Below are 15,304 nucleotides of genomic sequence, written 5' to 3'. Positions count from 1 at the left end.
ATAATTTAATTTGTATTTTAATTATGTATTACGATTATTACTATTTACAATACAAGATATTTCGCCGAAATTTTAAATAACAATGATATCACATAAACCAATCACAGATGTGCTGTTAGTAACCAGTAAAGAACATGGCGTCTTTTCGACATTTATTTCCACTTTAGTTCTGCTGTATATTTTGAAAGTACATAATATTAGAATAAATATATTCATTCATTATTTAAACGCGACAATGAAATAGATCGACGAATATGCCAATAAAATGTGCCAACTAATCAAACAGATTTACGTCGATCCATGCATTGAATCGATATAAACATTTCCTTGCTCAGATCATTAGAAGTAACAGTTTTAGATAAATAAATAAGTACAATTTAAATTAATACACTCACCGTACTTCAATTTAGTGAGAATAGTACACTGTTTGAAACGGGAATTGAACTAACCCCCCGCTATGGTTTGATACAGACGACAGCTGTTTGGAGTTTCCAGTAGTGTCACTAGATTGCTCTTCCGACAACGTATATAGCGGGAAGAATTATACAATGAAACCGTTTCGTAATAATACGTTGATATTCATATCTATACTTTAATATTTATAAGCGTAATTTATATGATAACAAAATTATTCATAAAATTAGTAGAATTTTTTCGAGCACAATAAATTTTGATCTTGTTTGTAAGATAAAAAACTTAGTACGTGAACTTGTAATTAACTAAAGGTAAACAAAGACTACATTTGAAATGACAGGTATTTTTATTATCAACATTATTAGTACAGTGAAACAGCTAGTATTATACAATAAGATAGTGCCGTTTTACAATAGCGCGCCGTAAAGCATTTTTACACGTAATACAGCATTTGACTGAATCATCTGTTTTCTTAATTTGACTTGCTTCTTTTTCATAGAGATACATAACACTTAAGTTGCTCGTCAATTTCAGGGTTAAGAGTTGACATCAATTGATTAAACTGATTATCGCCAACTAATCTTCGTAACGTAAGTAACTAAAACAACAAATATTATTAAAATAATTCTTAATGTAGACGTTAAAACGTATTCTGGGGAAAATATTAGTGCTATGACTATAAATTATTACTTACAAATATCTTGTACTTTACCTGATTTTGTAATGTATTTTTTAAAGAGGTACAGAGCACAGGATCACTGATATCAAATCTTCTTTTTCGACGTTCATGTTCACTTCCATAATCTTCATCCTCGTATTGTTGTAGACTAGATTGTTCAGTAATCGACAAAGAGCTAAAATACATACAAATAATGAATTTTATTATTACATTATAGTAATGCACCACATAATATCCATATTGATGTCAAACAGGAACATTCCGCGAGAGAAAATATCCCAGAAACCGACCATCATTATCTACATCAAGTTCACTCACCTTTGTATACAGAGTGCTTGGCCACCCTTGGGAAAAATTTTAATGGGAAATTCTAGAGGCCAAAATAAGACGAAAATCAAGAATATCAATTTGTTGATTGAGGGGCTAAAATCGACAAGGGGGTAGGGGGTAGGTGCCTAAATTTTTCGGCGAAATTAAAAAATTTCAAATCGTTTTGGAAAAATTATTTTTGTTTACGAGGGTCAATTACAATCATTTTTAGTGAATATAGATATCCCCGAAATCCTACGTACTTTCGAGAAAAAAATTCTTTACCGAAAATATACTGTGTGGCCGGAAATGTTTCTATAACTTTTTAACGTAGCCTCAATCAACAAATTAGTATCCTTGATTTTCGTCTTATTTTGGTCCCTAGAATCTCCCATTAAAATTTTTCCCAGGGGTGGCCGAACACCCTGTATATTAATAATAAGAATCAAATCAGTAAAATACATTTAAGTAGTCATAGTAAATATAGAACATTATACGAAGGAAAAATTGAAGCATTATTGTATTATATCATTATTCATAATTTTCATATGTAACTCATACTCACTTAATGGCAAATCCTATACATTCATATTCTATATTATCATGTGTGGTTATATCATTAAGAGTTTCGACAATCTTAGATATTATTTGTGGAAAATGTTCAAGAACACTAGGAGGACAATTAGCTTCGAGGAGCGAGCAGAGTGCAAGAGCAAATAATTTACATCTATCCAGACGACTCGTCATTTGTCTTTGATTAACCCATGCACTTATTATTTGTCCGAGTACAGCTTCTTCTTTTTCTTCGTTTCCACCCATTTTTCTGGTTAATTCACTTATTATCTGTATCATAATTTATATATTTACAGTAGACATGTTTCGAATTGAAATTAATCTTTGAGATTAAAACGTATGAAAACAAGAACTGGAAGATTAAAAATAATAATGTATGGGAATTTTAATACCTGTATAAAAATATCTTTATGGAGCCATAAAACTCTTGCCACGATAGACAAATACATAGTTTTCACTATTTCATCATCATCTGACTTATATACGCGTCTACCAAAATTAAAATAAATATTATTGTGCATAATATATTTACTTTGATGTACATATTTATACTCACTCAAATATATTTATTAACACAGGTTTAATAAGCTGTGCACCTTGCCGAGGAGAAGCACGCATACACGTTTCAAATACTACTAAAGTCAATAATAATCCATCTACTCTTAAATCTCCCATGATTGACCTAAGCGTCTCAACTATAACTGCTCCCCTTTGACTTAAAAATTCTTGCGGATTTAATATTATATATGCTTGAACTACATATAAACATAATGTTAAATGTTCTGTAGATTGTTCTGAAAAATATTAAATTTATTTATTATTCTGAAAATTAATACAACCATTTACTAAAAATATGTAAAACTATTAGCTAACCCAGTAATGCAGGCATATTTCTAGCCAAATCCATTATAGCTGGTGTTGCCACAGGTGCATTTTGCAACAAAGCTAACCATAACCATAATCCATCTTCTAACAAATAAACATGATCATCTTGATTAACGTCACAACTAAATGCGACGACACCTACTATCAATGGTTCTAAGATGACACTTCCAGGACCTAATGCCTATTTTTAGTCAAAATATTAAACAATTGTCAAAACATTATGTACATTTAATGACTTAATTAAACAACATAAGTAAAGTGCCAACCTTCTCTAAATGTATGAGTGTAGTAATTATAGCACATCTCAACAAATTATATTCTTCAGATTGCTGCCAAAGAGTTGGTAAATATGAACTGAGAACTCCAACATATGGGTTTATCTCGCTACCAGTACGTTCAATCATAAATGATAGCACGTATAAAACATGCACCTAAAAAAAATTGACAAAATTTTTTTTCTAGAACAAAACGTAATTTTATTAATAATGCAACTGCACCTTACCTTAGTATCGCATTCTTTTACTTCTTTCAATAGAGAAAACAATAATGAAAATGCTGACTCTAAATATGGAGAGAATTCTTCTGGATTAAATTGAAAATCGTCTATCGCGAGTTTTAAGGCATCACTTGCTGCTAAACGAACACCTAAGTCTTCATCTGGACTTAAAACTTCAACCATAAGTTCATATAATTCTGGTCTCAATTCTGCACTTAATTTAACACCTATAATTTTAATACAATGCTTAAATAAAACTATAGTAAAAATAAACATAGTGTTATAATAAACTTATATTACTGCTATAATAATTTTCACACAAAAAAGTTAGAAAATTCACTTACTTGTCCATCGACCAATAAGCCAACATACGCGTCTTCTAATAATTCTGTAATTGTTACTTCGAATTTTCAATTCTTCTTTCAAAGTAGTTGAAAACCACTGATCAAAGTTTACCTAATACATATAATTTTTTTGTAATAAATACTTTATCAAATGCAAGACCTTCTATGCATAGTTGAAGAATTTATATTATCTAATAGTGAATAGGAAATTAAACGAACTATCAAGTAATATTAAAAGACACTAGATAATATGTTACCGAACATTTTTCAGCTTACAACATTACAGTAAATATAAATTTACTGTCGGTTTTCATTTTTAATTTCCTTTCTTTAATTATAGGAATAAGTAATTAATAATAAATATTTTATTCTAGATAGAATTTATTGTAATTGAACGTTTTGATTACTGATTTATCCAGTATAGTGCCTTATTCATTTCTATCGCCTCTCTTTTTTTAACATTTTTCGCTTTTTTCGAAAAAGGAGACTTATATGTTTACACTTAATTTCAATTTTCTTTTTTTAATTATTTGAGTGGAATACCGTGCTAATGAATAAATCCGCAACGCTCTTTAATAATTTGCGCATGTATTTCTGAGGCCCAGATACCAATACGAAAGCATCGCTCACTTATGCCTATGGATAAGTCTGTTTTGTAATATTTCATACCTACCTCGTCATATAAATCGAAAGCAGCCAAACCAACAGCATTATATACTGCATCTTTTAATAGAATAGCATGCAAATTATTTGGATCAACAGGTTGATGATGTCTTTGCATCAACTCAACCAAAACCGATGCACAAACCTCTTTAAACTGGTGGAAAAATGCTAAAAATACAGACACTGTACACGGCTAAAAATAAAATAACATTATAAAATAAATGAATACCAAATGCTATAATTACATACTATCATAAGTAGTATCTAAAACATTTACCCTCAAACTGTATTTCCATGATTCACCACCATCATCAACAACTAAAATTAATTTTGCATGTAACATCATTGGTAATTTTAAAGATATATTTATACGAATATACGAACGAATACTTACAAAAATTTTCTGGGTCTGTATCCCATAATTCCAAATCAGAAGGTGTTAAAAGAAAATAATGTGTTACAAGTCTTGAACAAATTTCTGTTAACATTTCAGGTGTAAAAAATTTTTGTTTTAACTGATGTGCTCTATCCATTGGGTCTTCTACTAGACGATCACGTCGTTGTATTGGATCTATATTAATAAATTCACAGATTTAATTAAATATATTCAAATACTTACGTACAATGAATAAATAATTATTTATACCTGACGGATTGCTACGTCTACCACTTCGAAGAAAATGAGTTAGCATAGCTTTTATCAAATTTAAACACTGAATAGTAAATCTCTCAAAAGCTAAACTTTGACCAGCCTCGGTAAAGCAGTAAAAAACACAAAATTCTAAGGACGTTGGTATCAATTCAATGTAGTAACACGAATGCATTTCTAACACTCCCATTAATACTTTGGTCAAGTGGATTATAAATTTGTCACATACTTCCAATTGTAAACCTCTTGAGATTAACGTTTTTCCTAAAATTATACATATTATCAGATAAGATCAAATTTAAACCATTTTATGGTTCGAATTATAAATACTAACGACACTCAAGGCAGGTTCTTGCACGTTCAAAAATAACTTCTAAGAATAATATAGCATCTTGAGATTTTGAAAGTGAAAGAAATCCATGTACAATAAGTTTCCTAAGTATTCTCAATAAGAGTAATGCTTTTTCTAAAACTTCTTGTATCTGATTCGAGTCTGCTCCGTTTGATGCCATTATTAGAAATGATTCCGTGTAAGTGTTCCATAAATTCAGAATAAAATTGAACACATTACTGGTTAATTCTTGAAAAAGTCGTCTGTCTGCAGCTAAACATTTAGAAGCTAAAGACTTAACAACATGGTGTAATGTTAACAGCGCCCGATGTTGGGCTAAAGGATTTTGTCCTCTTATGACATCCAATAACGTTGGAATTAATGTATCCCATTCTCTAGGGCAATCGTATCTGTACAATATTACTTGATATTAATATTACTTGATTATACTTGATCACATGAGTTGCTTAACAAATACCAATTACCTTGCAATTTTAGCAATCAAAGCTGCCAATTGTACAGCTAATTGATTTATAGGTTCCTCAAAATTTGCTATTAAACGTTGTCTAAGGAATTCCTTCTCATCCTCTGCAATTGCACTGGAATAATAATATATTATTAACAATATATTAATTCATTTTTAACTTATGTCTAAAGTAATTTGTAAATTGGTTATTATATTAATAAATTGCTATTGTCACAAAAGATACTCACTTTGGTGCATTCTTTCTCCAATATCTATCAACACCATTTTTGAAATACAAAATAGCCATCCACCTAATATTGACACTCAAGGAATGATTAGAAAATACATTCTGAAACAATTATTACACATTAAATTGTTATACCTTTGTTAATTGCACAAACAAACACTTTTACAAATTTACCTTATTATAACAGTATTTAACTAACAAAAATTATATGCTAATAAATGAAAACATAAATATTCCATGATACATTCATTAGTAATAATACGATCATGGATTGTATTACATATATATAATATTATATATGCATATATATAATTTACGTTTACTCATAATTGAACAAGAATTTTAACTCATGCATTTAACTTACGAATAATGCAGTATAGAATCCTCTTTCAGTTTCCCACTGTTTTAGTGTTTGTTCAGCAGGTTTTAAAATATTAGGATCTTGACTACCCGCTTGTTGAAGAACTTCTATCACTGAAGCATCCATATCTTTCTACTAAATGAATTTTTTGTTAAAACACATATATTAGTTAATGAATATTGATCAATTATATTATTATTGTATTATTTTAAGAAGTTATCTAAAAAGTTAACAATGAACATGTGTTAAGGACATTTTCTCCCTGCAATGTTTAACTTTATTCTAAAATTTCAGAACACCATTCTTACCATTTACTAATGTATTATGAGTATTATACAAAAACAAATATCTCGTCTGTAGTTAGATTATTTCCATTAAACAAATTATCATTTTACTTGTTCCGGGTGAACAGTCCCTAACCTATAAAGAAATAAATCATACGCATCCAAATATTACCTATCTTATAGAGGATTTGTAGAACTATTTTCGGTATACTCCATTTATCACAAATATCTATGTATTAAATCGATACATAACGAAAATCATCGAAGACACACTACATCAAAATGTCACACACGCCCGCAAGTCGGCATTTCAGAACACTGCCCCCCTCCTGCTCTTTTCGTTTTCTATAAAATACAGTGGTGACAGTTATTGCTATAGTGTAAACCATTTTACATGCATAAAAGGCAATTTGATTCTTAAATTTCACAATTACTTTACAAATATAATTTACTAGACTAAATTTATTATATTAATTGATGTTATTTATTCAAAATTATCCTTGTTTTGAAAAGAATTATGAAAAAAGTGAACGTTTCATTTTAAGGAAAACTATGTAAATAATTCGAATACAATATATTTGTATTAACTCGCATTCCATGTAAAAATAAAGTTCATATACTTTTGTTTAAACCAATTAGCTGTTTACAGTCATATCAACCACTCAGACAGGTTATTAGCGACTCAGTAGGGATCATAGGGAATACATATGTAAGTATTTATTTGGCAAAAGATCAATTTGGCCTATAGAATAAAAGATCAGCTTTTCCAACCATTTCTGATTCACTCCTACTCTGTGAGTTCTGTGGAGACAAAAGCAAGATGGAATAAGAGTGAGTCAAAGGAACTGAAAGCGAGCGAGAAACGGTACAAGATAGACAAGACATTGACACTTTGTCTTCATTCGTCTTTCAGATGCCAGATTCTCTGTCCTTTGTATATGTGACCAGCATGCGCGATAAACGTAAGCGAATAACTTGCTCGATGGGCGTAATCACTCAAGATACAGAAGTCGCGTTTACGATCAGTGTTTCTCGCTTTCTTCTTGCCGAAAGCGAAAACAAGATGGAACGAGTCCTACTCAGAGAGACTGAAAGGGTCCGTAAAATGGTACAAGACAGATGAAGCATTGATATTTTTTCTCACTTAGTCTGTCAAACATTTAATACTCTATCCTTCGCGTGCTAGATGTATCTAGGTACCATGACTCTTCAATGAAAAAGAGTTTACACATTTAATTTAAAAGTTTATTTTATTTATTACTGATCGCTGACTAGTGACTGCAGAGAGGAAGACAGAATTTTAATTGAATGACGATAAATGAATAAAAACTATAATGATTTATTCGCAACATTTATTAGATTAACCCTCAGCCGGAATAGTAAGAAGGTTACATATAAAGAAATGAACAACGGATTTAAAAAAAAAAACATTAATATTAATTATGAAGAAGGTTACAAAAAGGAAATAGAAAGTAGAATAAATTATGTTTTTCTTAATAACAGAGAAAAATGTAACGAACGAGTAAAATAAATGAAAACAACAAAAAAGAATATAAATTAAACTTTTAACAATAAAATGAACCATTTTCAATTAAAGTAAAACAATTTAACATTTGGTGATTAATAACAAAAATAAGCGTGAAATCCTTCGATAATTATTGTTCAATATTCAAAACGAAATTAATTTCTCTAAACAATTTTAGAAATTATAGGTTATGTTGTGGGAATGCAACGAAGTGAAAGTAACGGTACTGGTTAAGAACTAGAAACGAAGCAATAAAAGTAGTTGTGAATCATCTATGATCCAACGATACCAACTGAAGATTAAACTATTATTTAAGTAAATATTAATATTATTTAAACAATAATTTGATTGTAATTTTTACTGAATAAATAATACATCAAAATTTTTTAATCTTTTATTCATTATTCGATATTTTTGTTTAGATTCAAATTCGATCTATCTCCAACTGATAGGCAGTGCAAGCAATTTATGATCCAAAGTTTTAAGTCAAAACTTTCTTATGCTTTGTGCTCATTACGCATACTTGTTGCGCACATTTATCGTGCATACGAAGGACAGAAAATCAGTTATCTAAAAGACGGAGAAAGACGAAATGACAATGTTTTGTCTGTTTCAACCGTTGTTTGTTTTTTCGTTCTCATTTTCGATAAGAAAAAAGTGAATGAGAGACGGCCACTCAAAAATACACTCCTCGTAGGTACATGTTTTTTCGTTGGTCCGAAGCAGTGACTGAACAAATAAATACATATTAGTTATGTGTGTAGTTTTTGGAAAAGTTTAATTTGTTTTAAAATGTTCAAAGCTATAGTATATAAGAATTATTTTTTTTTCATCGTGTTATATAAGCTATGTCAAATTCACAACTAGTATTAATCAAAAAAATTTAATAATTTTACATTTTTATGCAATCTGATATATATAGTATATCTATCTAGTTCCCAATATTTTTGTTTGCGTTAAAACTATTTACATAAATATTTGAATAGCATTATTAATAAGACTATTAATGTTTATTTATCGTTATTTTTAGTTCAAAATTTCATTTGGTTTAAAACGGATATCCGATACGCGCACTCTAGCGACCATTTAAGCACTTCACCTTCTTTCGGTTTGTGGCTCGTGGCACTGTTTCACGTTTTACGCGATGAAGGTACGAATCCAACAATATTTTGAGAATCTTATGAGAATTACAAATAATTGATAATTACATTTATAAACGGAAAAGTTAATAGTTTTTTACATACATAATTTGTTAAATATTTCTTCGTCTACAAAGGTTTTATTGTAAATATTTCTGGCACTAGACTTTAATTTACAACATAAATGCTACTAAACCATCACATTTTAAACAACTTCAATGCTTTAGTCTACCTATGAATAAAATTAGGAATGTCGAAGTTGTGTGCTTTTATATTATCAGATATTAAGAAATTTTGTAACATGATTTCTTATTATAATACAAAAACAATTAACCTTAAAAATAATTTTTGATGTTTAACATTTATTAAGAAGTATAATGTTCATGTTCTTTCTTTCTAGCTGAACGTGTCCTATCCTGCAACAGGATGTCAGAAACTATTCGAAATTTCAGATGAGCATAAGCTTAGAATTTTTTTTGAAAAACGCATGGGCGCTGAAGTAGAAGCTGATGCTTTAGGCGATGAATGGAAAGGCTATGTTGTTAGCATTTCTGGTGGCAATGACAAACAAGGCTTTCCTATGAAACAGGGTGTTTTGACAAATGGTACAATTATTACAATTCTTATTTAATTTTCTATGTAACTATTATATAATATTTTCCTTCATAATATAGCATTTAAATTAATTTGGCTATAAAACATTATAATTATAATTAGGTCGTGTACGTTTACTGCTCTCAAAGGGACATTCATGCTACAGACCTAGACGAGATGGTGAACGCAAGCGAAAATCTGTTCGTGGATGCATTGTTGATGCCAACTTGTCAGTACTTGCTCTTCTTATTGTCAAAAAAGGCGAGAAGGTATAATTGTAACATTGTTTAGCTCATTATGTACCTACTGTTTCAACCATGTTTCAGGGTATATCAAGAACTTTCTGATTGTGTCTTATGGTATTATCATAAACATGGGAGATTAAATATCATTTTTTAATTTGGGAAATAATATTATGAAATTTGTATTTTTTCCCAGTGTACGAATGATACATTTATTAATTTGTATAAATTTCTCAATTTATTATGAAATGAATATTACATAAATTTGTTAAATTCTTGTTACAGGAAATTCCAGGCTTAACAGATACTAATGTACCACGACGTTTGGGACCTAAAAGAGCAAGCAAAATTCGAAAACTCTTTAATTTAGTAAAGCAAGATGATGTGCGTCAATTTGTTGTAAAACGGCCAATTCAAAAGGAAGGCAAAAAAGAACGGTTTAAGGCTCCTAAAATTCAACGACTTATCACTCCTCTTACTCTACAGGTAAATATATTATATATTCATTTATCATTAAATCCCAGGAAAATTACTGAAGGCAGAATGAAATACGTAAACATATTATTTTTACAGCGGAAACGGCATAGATTGGCTCTGAAGAAAAGACGTTGCTTGGCTCGTAAACAACAAGCAGCTGACTATGCAAAACTGTTAGCACAAAGACAAAAAGAAGCAAAGAATAGACGTCAAGAAGAATTAAAACGAAGACGCAGTGCTTCGATTCGAGACTCTAAGTCATCCAATCAGTCAGCACCCACAGTGCAAAAGTAAAATGCTTACAATGATGTATTAATCATTTAATAAAAATACTTTCATTTATCTTTATCATTTTTCGTACTCCTTTTATTCGACGTTATACATGTAGACAAATAATATTCTTGTCATTTCACATTTAAAATGTTTTTATGCGTTTCGTAATCCCTTGTTTTACTTTTAAAACAATTTTTATTTCAAGCTCAATTAAAATATACATTTTAGAAAAAATGTATAAAAACACCTTATATATAATTATTAAAAAACGAAACAAATTTTTATGTGATTAAATAATAAATTATAATATTGTGAAAACACAAATATAAAAGTGTAATAAAATTGATAACAAAACAAATTGAAAATATTGTTATTGTGAGCTAATAATATTAAGTCGAAGTGTTACAACTTCATTAACAGAATTATACTTCAAAATAAAAATATATATATGTATACATGTATTGATTGTACTATTTAAAAATTACACCATAACTTTTCTATAATGTAAAGAAGAGTGGTAAGAATGATTATAAGTAAATAACAGTATTCTACATTCATATTTAACTCAAATTGAATGTAATTTAAACTTACTCTTCATTATTATTGCATAATACAATTTTCACATTATTCATTTTGTATGTTATTTATATAATATTGAAGATTAGAATCGCATGCTATTTAAATAATTTTCAACATTTTATATATTTTGTAATTTTGATTAAATTCATATTTTTGATATGTTCACTATATGTATATGTATATATTGTGAATTCAATGCATTCGATAGTATTGTGCGAATTTCCAGTAAATTAAAATTTTAAGCAGAAATCAACAGATTCAGGGAAATTGGAACTTAGGGCGAGCGAAATACATAAAAAAGAAAACCAGGCGAGACAAATGGAACGGCTAGCTACATATTAACAATGTCCAAAAAAATATTTCGGTTTTGTTTTTTAGAGAAGATAAAGTTTATTTGATCTTTTTATATAAAATTTAATCTTTTTCAAGATTTGTATAAAATATTTTAAAAAATTTTTCAAATAATATACAGGGTGTCTTTTTTAATTGGACTTTTTGGAATATCTCATTTGGGAATGAAAATATCAAAAAAATATTTTAACAAAAGTTGTTAGGTACGAAGGGGGATATAATGTTGTATAATTATTTTTTATGTGTGCAGTAGTGGGACAGATTTCAAGGACAAGTATGTTTTTTTAAACAAAACGCTATATTTTTTTGTTTTTAATATCACAGCTCTTTTTGAGACGAGATAATACATAACACTTCGTTTTATGGAAGGCTGTAAAAACATAAAAAATCGGAGATGAAGCAGCCTGACACCGCTTGCCTTCGGCTAGTTAAATCCTGTTTCACCTTTCACCGTGCCAGAGATGCCAGAAAAGCACCGCCGGGTGCACACGCTCCCATGCCAGATACGCGTACATGAGCTCGTGGAGTTTCGGAAAGTCGACAAAGGCAAACTGACGCATGCCCTCTTTCTCGATTCTCCGAAGCTGCCCGAAGTAATTTCAGATCGCCTCGTGGGAGTCGAGAGAGAAAGGCTCACATTTGCCTTCTCGCTCTAAACAACTGAAATCCGACCCCCTTCAACAGCATACGATTTAGATTCTCGAGCCGAGATTCTCGACTGCCCAGGCATTTTTACTTTCCGACCTATGTAGGCGCACATAAGCAAAGTACCCATAATGAAAAAAACATTTTGTAAAATTTATTTTACGGAAATACACGTTTTAAGACCTCCTGATCATATTTTAATTATTGAAAAAAAAGAAATTTTTTTTATTCCCATGTATGAGCACACATATGTATATTATTATTACGATTGAGTATAAATAGCTAAATGAATTTAAATGAAACTTTACATTTAAGTTTTATGTTCTCATTTCAAAGTCCGGTTAGACTTTGACTATAATCAGTCCATGGATAATAATGATTATACCTCTTGTTTCATAGTTGTTCCGATATATGTATAGGCATAATGTATAAAAAATCTTTTAAATGTTTCATATAAATCTTAGGACGAATTAAATTTTATATATGTTATACAGACGCGTAGAATGGAATTAGGAATTAAGAAATACGTAGGGTATTCGTATACATGCTTTATTCCCGTTCTTTCAGCGTCGGAAAAACAAATGAGCCCGTCCTGGGCCTAGACCCTCGCCTTTGTCGTCAGCCTTCTCCCCCATCGGTAGGGGTGGGAGTGTTGACGGACGAAGGCCAGACGCGGTCCCTTGCCAGCGCCACGGCTTGGGCCTCGCCTTTTCCCGACGCCTTACATATAAAAAAAATTATATAAACTTTTTCTCTATCTTCACTAGAAAAGAAAAAATTAAATGAAATCTTATACATTACATGCTTACTTAAATCGCATTGAAAACGAATACCACAAATGTTTTAGAATAATGTGCAAAATGTGATTACGATTTTCGCTAAGACAAATTGAAAACTCGGTTCTAACAAGGAAAAGTTGGAATGGTACCCGATTTTGGGTTAGGTTTTACTTTGAGATATTAATAAAGTTATTACAGATACTTATCTTCAGAAATAGAAATACATTCAACAACCAGCGTGGCGTGAATGACAAGGTATTTGCCTGCAAGTTCCGAGCTTCTTCTGCTCTGCAGGTTCAAACCCTGCCAAAACAAATCCTTTTTTTTATTTTTTCAATCATATTTTAATCGTACACTAAATGTGACATTATATTTTTGTCTGACCTTCGAATATTTTTTTTTTTAAATTGAATTTAACATATGTTATTTTCAATGTACGAAGTACATGAATCTGGATGGTACTTTTCGTAAAAACAGTGAAAACATAACAATTTCAAGCACCACCTACATCTAATGAAAGTTCTGTTTTCACAGAAATAACAAAATTTTGTATCTAACTCTGATGGAAAGGCCGCTTCATTTACATTGATAAAATGTGAACGATTTTCGGATAGTCGTACCTTGTAGCTCGTACTTTTTACCTTATACTTCAGGTAAAAAGGGATATAGCTGGGAAAAAACAGTTTTATGACATTACCTGCTAACTTATGTTACTGTTCTACAATGAAACGCTATGTTTTGTACCTTTAAAAATATTCGACTATGTCCTTTTAAAATTTAAGATACAACCCATACTTTGTATTAAACTGGCAAACGGGATCACTTTTCCTTTGTTTCTAGTTAGTTCTATTTAGTTTGTCATAACAAATTGATACGGTTATCTCAAAACAATCGAGGAAAATCATTATTAATTAATTTCTGCAATTATTAATTCTACTGTTTTGTTTATGCTATAAAAGTAAGAACTCTTCTTATTGAAAAATACCACAGCGTGCACAATACTGGTAAAGAGTGGAATCTCATTTTAATTTATTAATTTTCAATCTTAAAGTATTTTGATTTTGAAAAATCGTATTAATAATATATGTACATATGTACGCTCATACATGGGACTAATAAAAAAAATTTCTTTTTTTTCAATAATTAAAATATGATCAGGAGGTCTTAAAACGTGTATTTCCGTAAAATAAATTTTACAAAATGTTTTTTTCATTATGGGTACTTTGCTTATGTGCGCCTACATAGGTCGGAAAGTAAAAATGCCTGGGCAGTCGAGAATCTCGGCTCGAGAATCTAAATCGTATGCTGTTGAAGGGGGTCGGATTTCAGTTGTTTAGAGCGAGAAGGCAAATGTGAGCCTTTCTCTCTCGACTCCCACGAGGCGATCTGAAATTACTTCGGGCAGCTTCGGAGAATCGAGAAAGAGGGCATGCGTCAGTTTGTCTTTGTCGACTTTCCGAAACTCCACGAGATCACGTACGCGTATCTGGCATGGGAGCGTGTGCACCCGGCGGTGCTTTTCTGGCATCTCTGCGCCCGGCCCGAATAAAGGAAGGGACAATCTGGAGGGGCCTACCGCACACTGATTATGCCAGATCTGGCCACACTGGGCCTACATGTGGGCTGGGCCTCGACCGGCCGGCAGAGCGACACACTTGAATCCGGAGATCGAATGTGAACGGACGTAGCATTGTAACTTAAGCGAGATCGTACTTGTATCATTTGAGTTAGTTAATTGAGTTGATTAAAGAGAGAAGCTTTTTGAATTAAGAGAGCGGAAGTGTACGAACGGGTTATAATAATTCCTGCGAAATCTTGGTTGTTTTGTTTTATATTCCTTTATTGAGTTAATTAAAGTTCTATTTACGTGTGTTCAAATCGTTGTATCCATTTATTATTTTCCTTATCTAGCGATCTCCGTTTGAAACTCCCGCGTCCAAGGAGCAGAGTGCCTTAGCACTTTGTTGCGTGACCACGCGAACGTAGCCCCAGAAATATA

General features: G+C 30.8%; 3 protein-coding genes across 12 annotated transcripts in view; 1 reads left to right on the top strand and 2 right to left on the bottom strand.

Moving 5' to 3' along the window:
- Positions 1 to 488, bottom strand: part of LOC122403878 (endophilin-A) — a 150,007-nt gene extending 149,519 nt beyond the window's left edge. For all 7 annotated transcript variants that reach the window (XM_043407667.1, XM_043407674.1, XM_043407670.1 and 4 more), the window contains exon 1: positions 396 to 488. The gene's annotated coding sequence lies outside the window, so the exon portion shown is untranslated. The remainder of the gene's footprint in view (positions 1 to 395) is intronic.
- A 269-nt stretch (positions 489 to 757) lies between these two features.
- On the bottom strand, positions 758 to 7,012 carry LOC122403876 (importin-11). Of its 4 annotated transcripts, none has more exons than XM_043407661.1 (18): positions 6,874 to 7,012; positions 6,421 to 6,552; positions 6,058 to 6,158; positions 5,829 to 5,942; positions 5,347 to 5,753; positions 5,010 to 5,276; positions 4,758 to 4,934; positions 4,641 to 4,681; positions 4,374 to 4,556; positions 3,701 to 3,812; positions 3,363 to 3,583; positions 3,127 to 3,291; positions 2,849 to 3,041; positions 2,532 to 2,769; positions 2,368 to 2,464; positions 1,968 to 2,245; positions 1,127 to 1,268; positions 758 to 1,012 (listed from the first exon to the last, which is right to left on the bottom strand). In XM_043407661.1, exons 2-18 carry the CDS (start codon positions 6,541 to 6,543, stop codon positions 908 to 910), a joined length of 2,964 nt encoding a protein of 987 aa, XP_043263596.1. In that variant the 5' UTR covers positions 6,544 to 6,552; positions 6,874 to 7,012; the 3' UTR covers positions 758 to 907. The 4 variants fall into 4 exon arrangements, with proteins under 4 accessions (XP_043263596.1, XP_043263600.1, XP_043263597.1 ...); XM_043407665.1 differs by having other exon boundaries at positions 4,758 to 4,904; XM_043407662.1 differs by having other exon boundaries at positions 6,421 to 6,549; positions 6,874 to 7,011.
- Positions 7,013 to 9,256: 2,244 nt separating this feature from the next.
- LOC122403879 (40S ribosomal protein S6) lies at positions 9,257 to 11,022 on the top strand. Its single transcript, XM_043407676.1, has 5 exons — positions 9,257 to 9,376; positions 9,766 to 9,970; positions 10,083 to 10,228; positions 10,487 to 10,687; positions 10,775 to 11,022. The coding sequence occupies exons 1-5, from the start codon at positions 9,371 to 9,373 to the stop codon at positions 10,970 to 10,972; spliced, it is 756 nt and encodes a 251-aa protein (XP_043263611.1). The 5' UTR covers positions 9,257 to 9,370; the 3' UTR covers positions 10,973 to 11,022.
- The last annotated feature ends 4,282 nt before the right edge of the window (positions 11,023 to 15,304 follow it).

This window comes from Colletes gigas, unplaced genomic scaffold (genome assembly GCF_013123115.1).
Source record: "Colletes gigas isolate AHSC1104 unplaced genomic scaffold, ASM1312311v1 Colletes_gigas_Sc00082, whole genome shotgun sequence".
In the NCBI taxonomy this organism is placed as follows: Eukaryota; Metazoa; Arthropoda; class Insecta; order Hymenoptera; family Colletidae; genus Colletes; species Colletes gigas.
The sequence above is the reverse complement of the archived record's forward strand: the minus strand, read 5'-3'. Positions and strand labels throughout refer to the sequence as shown.

What these genes read in the sequence shown, in the direction of transcription:
- LOC122403876 (XM_043407661.1), bottom strand. Translation starts at nt 6,543, where the DNA reads ATGGATGCTTCAGTGATAGAAGTTCTTCAACAAGCGGGTAGTCAAGAT. An exon ending in GATTCTATACTGCATTATTC is followed by an intron (nt 6,159 to 6,420) that starts GTAAGTTAAATG and finishes TAATTGTTTCAG; the next exon opens with AATGTATTTTCTAATCATTC. An exon ending in GTGTTAATAAATATATTTGA is followed by an intron (nt 2,465 to 2,531) that starts GTGAGTATAAAT and finishes TAATTTTGGTAG; the next exon opens with ACGCGTATATAAGTCAGATG.
- LOC122403879 (XM_043407676.1), top strand. An exon ending in ACAGGGTGTTTTGACAAATG is followed by an intron (nt 9,971 to 10,082) that starts GTACAATTATTA and finishes AATTATAATTAG; the next exon opens with GTCGTGTACGTTTACTGCTC. An exon ending in TTGTCAAAAAAGGCGAGAAG is followed by an intron (nt 10,229 to 10,486) that starts GTATAATTGTAA and finishes TTCTTGTTACAG; the next exon opens with GAAATTCCAGGCTTAACAGA.